The 12,772-nt window shown below is 32.2% G+C and overlaps 1 protein-coding gene across 2 annotated transcripts in view; it reads left to right on the plus strand.

The window, feature by feature from the left end:
• The window catches only part of LOC105690664 (serine/threonine-protein kinase NLK), an 85,103-nt gene extending 74,127 nt beyond the window's left edge, over positions 1-10,976 (plus strand). For both annotated transcript variants that reach the window (XR_002305928.2, XM_012408677.3), the window contains one exon: positions 1,756-10,976. Coding sequence is in view for 1 of the 2 variants with exons in the window: in XM_012408677.3 (XP_012264100.1) it covers positions 1,756-1,810 (55 nt within the window). In the remaining variant the exon portion in view is untranslated. The remainder of the gene's footprint in view (positions 1-1,755) is intronic.
• The last annotated feature ends 1,796 nt before the right edge of the window (positions 10,977-12,772 follow it).

Below are 12,772 nucleotides of genomic sequence, written 5' to 3' on the forward strand. Positions count from 1 at the left end.
CACTGCCTCATCTTAATAAACTTTAGGCATTTAGTGTGCGTTTTGGAACGAAAAACCATTCAGAGCATTATTTAAAACGGGCTTGTTTGACAATCTCTTTTCAAACGTAGCTCCAAAAATACCGGCGACTACCAGCCTTTATTCAAATTTCGAAATAATCCGGTACCTTGTACGTGTTTCTTGCAGCATCGATCCAAAGTTACCTAATTGTTTTTTTTTTTTTTTTCAAAATCAAAGTAAATAATTTTTTCTAAGGTCGATTTGTTAGTAAGATTAGAGAGACGTTAAATCATCGATAAATTATCGGTGAAATTCATGAAATAAATGAATTCAACGAAATTACAACTGAGCACCGTTGATCGACAAATTATTATGAAATTGTGTTGAACGGCTCATTAAACGGTTTAGGAAAAATTTTATGTGGTATCATGTAGCGATTGGGTACTAGAAAGTGATTGCGAGATTGATCGAGTTACCGAGGAGCAATCCCTGTATACATGGGGAATAAAAATAAAAATAAATTTGTTAACATAATAACATATTGAAACTTAATATCGAACGCTTAATCAAACAATTAATTAAGAAGGCCTGATCACCCATGCAGCCTTCAGTTACTTTTGTCGCAGCAAAGTATTCCGTTAATTTCGCTAGCCAAACTCCAACCCCTTAATAGTTGCCCTAAAATTGAAGAAAACGCTCCCTATAGTTCCACGATAGGCTAATACTAACTTTCATGGCCCGTAACCCTGCACCCAAATCCAATCCTGTAGTTAGATCACGTTTGTAGTTGTTTATTCTGATTTGCTTTGCCAAGAAATAATGATTTAATTACCGATCTTGATCTACCACGTATCGAATATTTAGTTTTTTGATTAGGATAAATGTCTCTGTTTTTTTTTCCAAATTAAAACGTGTACAGTAACTTTTGGCATCTTCAATAAATTGTTGGATTCCACTAGTATATCGTAATAAAAGTAAATTTGTATTTTACAAACTTTTCGGATCTTCAATTTTGATTACTGATAGGCTCTTGAATCGCCCTAATGGGAGAAAGTGAATGAACGCTAGTAATTTAGTTTAATATCCATTTTCGATTTCGATGTACGTTAATAGTATGAAATAGGGGCAAAAACGATTGATTTTTTTCAGTAAAGCCGTAATACATGAATTATAATAAATTTCACAGAGCTTGGCAAAGCAAGGTGTGATTCAGCACCATAAGTAGCTTGTGTTATGTCGAAAAAACCTGGCTGTCACACATGCTGACAGCTGCATGGATATCAGATCACTAGTATTTAAGATACTGATATATAACCCTTCATTCATATTTAATAATTAATTTAGATTTCCGACAAATGCTCATCAGAGGCTTCTCGGATTTTAACAATATCATATAAATTTCATTGTCATTATCATTGCAAGGATTTGTAAAAATTTTAGTACATTCATCTTAATCAATGTGTACTAGTTTCACAATTATCAATAAATTCATTATTAATCATTATGCCAATATAAAATTAGTAAGAGATGTCATAGTCTCTGATAAGAAAACAAAATATTCATCGTTCAATAATTAATGATACAACATTTGTACATACAAATTTTTGATGACTTTTGTAGAGTGATTGAAATTTCAGGATATGTCATCTGATCTTGATATTTCCATAAATTAGATAGCGATAATCAGTCATGTGCATGAAATTCCATATATAAATGAATATTATGCATATTTCTGAAAAATTTTGTAATTTACAGCTCAACAGTGGCCCATCCTTCGGAACTGCCACCTTCTCCTCATCAGTGGGAATGAAACTTCTTCGGGGCCAACAATTTCCGATCTACAAGGGCATATGAGTTTCCTGATAAATACTTGGTCACATTGACACAAGGAAGAAAATGAAAAATGAACAAAAAAAGGAAAAGAAAAGGAGGAAATTTAAAAAGAACCCATGATGAACGGAGAGTAAGCAGTTGGGCCCCCAGAGCACTAAGAGAGACAATAGACTGCCGAGCTAGTAGCCTCAAATTCGAGTCTAGCTAATAGACGAATATAGCTAAATAATAGACAAATAGTACGGATACAAAATAGCAAATAAAAAAATAGGCCAGTTCATAGTTTGACTCGTACAAAGACAGCTGGCGTTCAACTGATTATTGTTACGAAATAGTGTTAATTCTTAGTTCTAATGTGTACAATGTGCACGCAAAGGATGAAATGGAAAAGATTAAATAAATGATTGCTGCTGCACATTTCAGCTGTTGAAAAAGAATGGTTATGAAAAAATAAAAGGAACGCCGAGTATCCTGAAAATACGAAGTATTTAGTAAATGTAGAAAAATTGAAACGGATGGGGTATGATAGGCATATTATCGTCCTGAAAGCATGACGTTATATTATTTTGAAAAAACTGATACCACTGCTGTTTGAAAATTTAGTTTATTGCTTTTAATCATAGCCCAGATATTTTAGAAGAAAAAACCGACTGAACGTTGTGTAATATAAAGCTGATTACTGCTCTACGTATGTAACATTATCTAGTGTCAGCTTGTTGTAATCGTTTATTCAATTATGCATTTTGATATATCATAGTTGTGTATCAATTCCATAAAATATCAACCAAACAGCGTCAAATCATTGCAGAATACTAACAAAGTAAACGAGTATAACCAGTTATCAAGTTGTGCAATTCACGCTTGACACATGTTGGTTACACTCATTAGTAAAATTGGGAGTTAGGTAGGAACAACCGATTCCTAATACAAAGACGGAAATAATTCCAATGCCACTGCCCAAGAATCTTTTAAACTAAAGAGGTATTAGTCCGGCGAAATCAATGCACTGTTACAAATAATTGTACATACACCACACATTACTTATTTTTCAAATACCTATGTACCAAGCAGTACCACGAACAGTTTTCCGGATTCATTACAAGATATCAATATTGAACAAATTTTATTGTCGTCAAGTGTATCTTTCACCTGTAAGTTACGCCTTGGCTACGGCCTCGCTGTGGTAGACTATCTAAATTTCCCTGAGGAATAACCATATACACATTTTTTCGTTAGATGATGGTGTGAGATTGTAAAGTGTTGGGACAAAGATGTAAATCTGTTTAATAGTGATTTTCTTGCTCTTTATCTGAAAATTTATTGCGGTATTGAAGTAACATACATATACTATATTCTGAGTGTGATTTAGATTAAAGAGAATAATAATAGATAGATTAACTTAGGATAGAAAACCAACTTTCATTTTGTAAAAATGTGTTCTCTTTTTTACACAAAAAACTAGGTAATTATATTTTAAAATAATGTTAGTATAATAAGTATTTTAGCTATATGCGTCAGAGCATCTTCAGGCTAAAAAATTTTGTGCTGAAAAAATAGCAAATGAAAAGTACGTGTGTGAAATGAATTACTGGAAACAAGCAAATATACGCCGTGCTTTAAATTAAATTAATGATACTACTATTACATTTGAGTGTAATTTCAGTAGCGTATTCAACTAGTATATATCTGTTATATTTAATCACTCCACTATGTTTACAAATCATTTGTATATAAACCATCTTCGCAATGTATATTAAACACATCAACGTATTACGCACGAGTTTGAAAGCCATTTTACAGTTTATAAAAGATTAAGTCTAAGATGACACTTCAAATTTAACGTTTATGTCGCAGAGATCGCTCAATGAATACTCGAGAGGATCAAGGTTACGAAAATGATATCATTAACTAACTTTGTAATAATGCATGTTACTCAAATTCATCGTGGCGCGTCTCAATTCCATCAGACTAATGATTTTTAATTTAGAAGTGGATTAGAACATATATATTCGGTATTTTCATATCACAGTTTTAATTATTTGACCTAAAACTGTAAAGTGACAATATGTAGAGTAACCCGAGATTTAGTGTGCTTAGTGTAAACCAAGTGAGATGAATAAAACCGACTAGTATCTCAAAGGTGAATACTAGAACAGTTGTACATGACAATGGAATGCAATGAAAATTAAAGGAGAAGAAGAAAAATCGAACGTTAGTCGGTTTAAGGTACATTCTTTATTTTTACTGCCGAGCGGCTGCGTACCTACCTGTATATAAAATACGTTATATACTTCTTTAAAACTTTAAAAGTAATTGGTCAGTTTACTTACATAAAAGAAAAGAAAAAACTAAAAAAAAAGTTGAAGAAACATAAAATAAAATATAAAACTTTTCTTATTTATCGCCAAATATTTCAGGTGTATTTTGAACGTATCATACTTGGCAATTAATTGTATGCTATATTTATGGGTGTTCTCTGTGTAAACTGCATCACGGCTTCGAAAAGATCAATTTATATTTCAAATGTCGAAAAGAACATGTATATAAAATACATCACACCCACACACACAGGCGGTAGAATTGAATCACCCGAGTTACATGATCGCTAATTATTTGGTGGTCCCTTCATCATTGCGATTGGAAGTATTTGTAATAAGTGTAAATAGTTATTATCCAGACAAGATGTGCAAGATACGCGTATGAAGGATGCGCATAAACGGCATTAACCATGTAATGTAGATAAATTTCATTGTATAGACAGGACTGGTTCTGTAAGATCAAAAACCAAGTAGCACTCAATGATTGTAAAGGGGCGGCTAAAAATGCTTACCGAATAGTTTTAAAAAGGCTACAAACTTGTGAAAGTATGCATATTGAATTTAATATCACAACAATTTCACATCCTACATTCTCTACATTCATAAAACACGCCTATGTGTCTCTTGATTTAAAAATTTTGGAAAAATCTTATTGTTAATGTTGATTGGTGTTTCATAAGAAGAATTAATTTCCACGCAGTTTCATGAGAGATCCCGTGACAGAGTATTTGAACTCAATGCAATTTTTTATGACGAAGCACTCTTGTTGCATTGATGAATCTCTGCCAATTAAAGCTGTAAATTGAAACATACTTACTTAGAGCTACTCATGGATCAATCACATTTTGAAAAAGTATCGGGTTTCTGTTTCTGCAATTACAGAGAGCATGTACATAACAACGTACACCGTAATATTAAATGAAAATGTCCAGACACATTGTAAATTTTATACGTAGCTAGATCATCGAATATGGTTAGCATAAATTAAATTTTAAACGGACAGGTACTTGATCGTCCAATACATATTCTAATACTTCTCTATGTTATTTCATTAGGTAATGTTGGTCCAATTCTGGATCGATAGTACTTGACTCTGTGTCACACATGTTGAATTGATCCACGGTATTTGAAAATTTTTTAAATATTGAAGCTGAAAACTTTCCACACTATTCCCCAAGTATGAAATGGAGGGAAAGAGATGTTTGTAGCCACGAGATACCGTAAGATGTATAATAAACTAATAATAATATTCGATTTCTGTATATAGTTTGAAACTGTTTGAAGCCTTGTGTTGACCTAAGGAGGATGTGAAATTAAAAGCTGCAAAAATTTTTCAGACTTTAGTTTCTGTTCGATCAAAAAACAGCTTTAACATAAAATTATAAAGGAATTTCGCTTTTCCGGTCAAAGCGTAGTACGCAAGGCTTGATGCAGTTGATTAAAATGAAAGAATCTTGTAACCCGTAAACGCTAAGTAAAGAATATGGAATAATGTTCGCTTATGTTATCTTAAGAGAAAAATAGCACGGAAATGGGACGTAAAACGCATGTAAATATTTATGCAGCCAGTAAGCGTGAACCCTGTCCTGCCAATATAGCCAGCAAGAGCTGCCTGATATGATAATTCGAAAGTGTGATTGGAAGTATTGCACTATACCTTCACTATTTTAGTTGTTTTTATGCTGTGGAATTATCTGATTCTTTTTTTGTTTTTTTTTTCTTTCACATTATTCTCGAAACGGTGAGCATTAATCTTCGTTTAAAATTCCGCGTCTTTCACAGATCTCATTATTATATCGAAGCTTATATCAAAGCCCAGAAAAACATTCGTTTGGCCGTGATATACTGAGCGTTGCAGAGCATTATAAAACACGTTTGATTGTACGTGAAAAAGTGAAAGAAAAAACAAAAGATGGAAATGAAATCGATTAAAACATTTTAGACAATAATAATAAGAAAATAATAAGAATATATCAATATTTTTCTGATGTTATCTTGAATTTTCATTCAATCTTGTCATTTTGGTTTTTGTTTTTGCTCCTGAGCGCGTTGGAATGAAGATCTTTTTGTTTGTTTCATGCTAGAATGTTATAAAAGGAAAGACAAAAGCTGAGTTTAACCCCTACTCTTTAAAGCACTCACTGTACAGACAGATTTTTTCTACAATACTTGGCCAGGTTTATGAAAATTAAAAAAGAAATATGAAAAGACGTATGTACAATGTAGTTTAAATAGATAAAATAGTGGCAGAGCTATGAGCTAAGTTTTACCAAATGAAATAATGGTTTTCAAAGAGACTGCGCGGTCTGAACTGTGACAATGGTATTTTAGAATTTAAAGTCTGCGTGGTATTCTGACAACGATTAAAAACTTACATTTACGAAATGCGAATGAGATTTTGTTCATTGAATCAATTATTATACATTGAAACAATTTGAGAGGGGTTGCAGAAAATATTAATTGACTTTTCCCACTAAAAAAGTAAAAAAAAAAAAAAAATTTAATAAATCGAATAAATGAAGAAATTCAAATAAAAAACTAAGTTAATCATTATGACGCAAGATTTGTAAATACGTATAAGCTCACTGTGACTGGTCAGTTGGGCATTTATAATTATACCCGCGCACACATTATTGTAACACTATTATTTTAGATTCAACAATTTAAACTTCAGTCACGTGTATGTATATTATTTTCGTGCTGAAGACACAAAAAAAGGAGAAAAACACCTGTGAAAAAAAGAAAGAAACAAAAAAATAATACTGAAAAAGTTATACTACCGAGACTAGGTAATAATTTAATACATAAGTCGTAAGGTACCTCACATATTACATAATATACTATAAATAATTCAGAAACAATTTACTCTTCAATAGCGAATATGCCTTCAATATGGAAAGTGGCTGGCACAAGATGCACCCAACAATAAAGTTGCTAAAGAATTACAACAACTTAAGAATATAATTTTCTTATCAACTTTACTTATTTATCATTCAAAGCACGAATCCATTCCAAAAATTATTTTCCACATATCCTCTTTTCATTCATTATTCAATATTTTTAATTATGATTTGATTTCAGGTTTCTTCAGTTATAGGTAATGATTGGTTACAATTTTCTACACATTATCATTGGTTGTAACAATGAATTATCAATTAGGATGAGTTAAAAGTGAAACCTGCGAGAAATTGAAGCGACTTTGTTGTTGCTACCCGTCGTATAATCATCTGTAAATAATCAAATCGCGATTAAGAGGTGATATGATACCGTCACCGACTATATTCCTAAATAATAAGTTAATACCATACGACTTAATGAATGTAAAAGAAATAAAATTGGTAAACGTATCGCACAGCTGTACCAAAAATCACAGTATTGAATTGGTTGTATTCGTATGGTAGATAACGCACGCACGTAAAAGCAAAATGAAAAAAAAAAACAAAAAACGTAATAAAAAAAAAATTAAATATCGTTGTTGTTGCTTGAGTATCAGTAGGAATTAGCGGTCAAGGTAAGAAATGATGACCTGTCGTTAGTAACTAAGAGGCCTTAATATATCATGTTTATATAACATTAATAATTAATTAATGACGTTGTGAACCGATAATTAGTACCTAGTGTTACGATTAGCAATAGTTAATTGTAATATTTGAAGTTGCATTATAACCACATATGTGTCTAAACGGTTCCTGCAATTGGGAGTAATTCGTTTTAGAATTTCCAGTCTAGAATCTTCGAAATATGAAATATTAGTATTTTTTCTTGTCCTTGAAAAGCTTTTCTCCGTGAAGCTTCCGAAGAAGTGAAATATCGTCTATCCATCAGGATTATCCGGTTAGTTCTCGAAATTTGAATTGAAACCATTTCTCACAAATTATGCCGAACCATAGGCCATTTCGTCGGAGGATATATCACTCATCACTGCCACCACCATTACCATTTTATACATAAATCTTATGCGCTATGCGTCAGGGAAAATTGAGAATTATAATTTTGGAATCATTCAATCATGATTTTAAATGTCTTATTACTTTTTTTTTTATATAAAATTTCAAATTGAAATCAATTATGGAGCCACTGCAGAAATCAACAAGCGTTTACATTGCCGGTTAACTGAATATGACCATACGAATGATTTTTGCAACCTGGAAATTATGTAAATATAGCGTATATGGATTGATTCGCGTACCTTGAAAGTAGCTGTACAATTTTGAATAGAATACGTAGTTGATATACAGTATATAAATATAGTTGAATGTGTATGTACATACGAGATAAGCATTAATCTTCAGACATTGTACATTTTATAATTGTATTTTAAATATTTAAATTAGGAAATTTAAAATAGGACTAATGAAGTTACGATGCTTTTCATCTTTTCAATCTTCATGATGTAATTATAAGGTATAATCAACGCAACTATACATGTAATAAATACTCAATAATCTCTAGAACCGTGCGATTTTAATGATATATATTATATCTAAGTTTATCCAATAACTTTAGGCTTAATATCTATATGTTTCTTTGACTATCTTTGTATCAAATATTCTATAGCGAAGTTTTGTGAAACAAAAAGAAAAATCCAAAAAAAAAAAACAAACAAATTTGTCGCTTTATAGAATATCTCAAATAACTCATTCAAGTCACGCAATTACAAAATTGGATTTTGTATTTCTAACGCTTCATATTTGGAGTATAATATCTGATATAAATGAAAACGGAATCACTGCAGCTCAATCAAACCATTAAAATAAATATTAATTAATCAATCACCGTCTCAAGTCTGAAATATATCCTAAATTTATATATATATATTTCGCTGCGCAAGAAGTACTTGAATCGCGATATAGTGTTGCGTGATAAAATTTTCTCGATGTTTCTCGGTGTTGGTAAATACAACTTGTAAATATATAATGTGTCTACCGTCAACTTAACATATACCTATGAGCCTTAAATCGGTTGCAATTTCAAATTTAAAAACAGAAAAAAGACAATTTTTAATAGATCTATCGGGAATATTCATCTCTTTAGCGCAAATTGATGGTGTAGCTTTATTCGAATGACATTTTGAGTCGGCTATGATAATTTTTGTGACTCTAGGGCTACGCAGAGTTTGTTAAGACAGTAAGATCGAGTGATCCTTCTTTTATTCTTTTCAAAATTCGATTGTTTGTGGATCCTTAAAAATGAAGTCGGGAAAATGCGAGCGACTAGCTCATTTGGTATTTTATACAGGGTGAGTCACTCCAAGTGTCGAGAAGGGGAGGGACTTGAAAGGCACGAGGCTCCACCCCTTCAGCCAATCAACAACTAGAAGAGTTCGGTATGTGATACAATTACTTGGGATAGGTGAGAAATATCAACAACTACTCAAAATAAATGAATACCTAACAGCCTGGTTGAGTAGTCGTTGATATTCCTCACCTATCCCAAGTAATTGTATCACATACCGAACTCTTCTAGTTGTTGATTGGCTGAAGGGGCGGTGCCTTGTGTCTGTCAAGTCCCTCCCATTCTCGATGTTTCGTGTGACTCGTCCTGTATATGAAAAACTTGTATGATATTTGATTATGAATCTAATTGACTTTGATCACAAAACCAAGTACCTATCTAATAACTATGTAAATAATAACGATAATGAAAATAATTATTAAATATAAATGTAACAATAATGGATAATAGAAACGTTACAAAATCAATATTTAGATTATAGTTTTATGTGAACACGCGACAGCTGTTCGGCCTTACCGCTCTCTCATAATATCTTCGTAATATTGTTCACGAAACTGACAGAATTTCGGCAGTGTGAGGAGGAGTTATAAGGTCTCATTTGATTCATGATTAAATTTTATCCACGGCCAAAGTAATTAATAGGAGAAAACGCGCGACTTCTGTTTTTTCTTATCCGTTAAATTATGGTATCGAAAAACTCAAACTGCACATCGACGCAAATAAAATCATAATTATTTTTTTCGCTAAAACTGAAGAGGACGCGCGTTAATCTCGTTGTAAATAATAAATTGTAGTATACATATGTACACATATATATTGACAACTAAACTCATGTATAACTACGATTATATCTGAGCCTATGCCACTATATTGAACTTTTAACACAGTTTATTCTATCTATTTGTACGTCGGTTCGATTATTGGATATAGATTTTTTATCACCCTATTATCTGCGTGTACGATTCTATCTAGTTAGAAGGGAAACCAGTAAGGAAATTGGCTCTGATCCAGCGCAATTACAAGATTCTTATTCGATCGAAACTCAAAATTTTTATCCGGCAAGACGTTATTAATGATAACTTATTCGAAAATTTCTATCTTTCAGAGCTGATGGCCATCAGCTTGTATCTCTCTTCGTCTAACTCTGGGTAGTTATTGGGTCAACTTGCAGTAGGTAGTTGTTCTCATTTTTTCGTCATAAAATCACTTTGACAATTATATTCGGGAACACAGAGAAGGGGAAAAAACGGCTCATTTTTACTAATCGTTGCAACTGACTCTAGATACCGCAATTACGGTCCATTCTCACGTAGATTTTTATTTAGCCGTGTGATTCTTTCTCGGAAAATCTAATTCTCAAGTGTGAATTTATGATGAACAAGTTAATTGATCGTAGCACGTTGTGAATTTTCACCAATTTATAAGTCGCCGGGGTGTAGAGTATAATAAATGAAACGAAATTATAAATGGTCGCGACTGTTAATTTGTCGTAGCTATAGTTGGAAAACAGAAATGATGTTTAACAATAATGAATTTGAAAAAGGGATCTTAATAAGAAAAAATAATAAAAATTAAAAAAAAAAAAAAAAATGATAAACATTGTAGACTCGTCATGTGTGCATATATGTACATATTATAGGTATATATATAATCTAAGTTTAGTACAGGATAGAAACGACAATTGAAAAATATTTCAAAAAATCCAATCAAAATCCAGATTATTATTGTAATACTGAAATGAACATAGTTTGGCGCAGGTGAGCGTAATGATATTTACGTGGAACCGATAAATACACATACATACATACCAGACATTAAAGACTGGCAATCAAAAGTATTCATAAGCAAATTATACTACATTTTAATTGACGTAGATTAAATCGTGTACAAAAATGGTGGGTATACTTTGGTGGCATTGTATCGATTATATTTTTAAAGGCGATGATATTTTCACCTTAAAGATAATTTCGCATCTCTTGATCGTAATCAATCATTGACTGACCGATGAATATATTGAGATCATAAAAAATAAAAATCATCACAAACGCGAAAGTTTGTGATTGTTCTTTTCGAATCTGTTTTTTTTTTTAGACATTTTTTACGACTGTATTTACGCTTTACTTTATCCACGCCGAAGAACAGTTCGTAGGACCTGCCACCAAATGTACGGTTACACACGTTTGTACGCAATTATTATTCTTTTTTTTTTTATAAATACGAGTCGTGTGCATTAAATATTGATAAATCAATTGATTATAAATAATATAAAACTAGTGCGTAGCTAGGTAGGTACCTGCATTTCAGTAAATTTATTATGTGCTTGGATAGCTCTTATTCAATAAATCGTTACACATGTTTTGATAAAAATTTTGACTATTTATTGATTACCTGATAATTCAAAGGGTGGAAACTCCCGATTGATCTTTTATTTTAATTTTCATATCATCGATCATCTGAGACGCTGAATTGAACCACGGTACGTATAGAAAAAGATTTGTCTATGAGCCAATTATAATAAGAAATCATAGACGATAATGCAGTCGAAGAGTAGATATGTTGGTTTGGTAACCACGTTCAAAAGATGTGAATTTTATAAAAAAAAATGAATTTACAGATTACTGCAGCGATTCATACCCAATTCCAGTTCCTCCATAGGTCCATTCGCCTACCGCATCGCTGTCCTAGGTGATTGAGGCACAATTCGCGCTAGTTAGTATATAGGTATGTACAATTGAAATTCGATATTCCAGACTGGCTTGTCACCCTCCGGGTGGTCATCTACGACTGTTGGTACGGTACTAATATCAATGATTAGCCATACAGCGGAACCCCATCGAGCAAACACGACTCGGGTGTTCCGAGAGAATTGTGGATATACGCTGTAATTACTCGAGTTAGGTTCCGAATTCAAGGAAGGTGAGAAAAGAGGTAAGGCATCATAATCACGAGGAAACTGAGGAAACAAACAGTGAATTTTTGGGAAGTTGATCAATTCGTAGATTTTACTTATGGTAATTGAAGCCATAGATATATACTTACCAATGACTCAAGTTATGAAAAAGTATACAGGTATACATTCGTATGTATATCGTTCTAGCTACTTTCTTCGGGGTTTTCAGGATTACGGGATAGAAAATAGGTGATTAAAAGATAACTTCAAATTTTTGACATACAAAATCATTTATTCATATAAAAAGGACACTTTATATACTAGCACGTACCGCTCTAAACCTACGATATATAGGCTCTTACAAATACAAATGTTCTTATCAGCTCAACGCCTCAATATTTTCATCTCCCTTCTTCGTTCTCGTCTTTCTTTCTATTTGTTTATTCACCTTCTTTTCTTTATCACATATACTTAATATGCAGTAATTGATAGGGGT

The sequence above is a fragment of the Athalia rosae genome, chromosome 3, assembly GCF_917208135.1.
Source record: "Athalia rosae chromosome 3, iyAthRosa1.1, whole genome shotgun sequence".
NCBI classification, from domain to species: Eukaryota; Metazoa; Arthropoda; class Insecta; order Hymenoptera; family Athaliidae; genus Athalia; species Athalia rosae.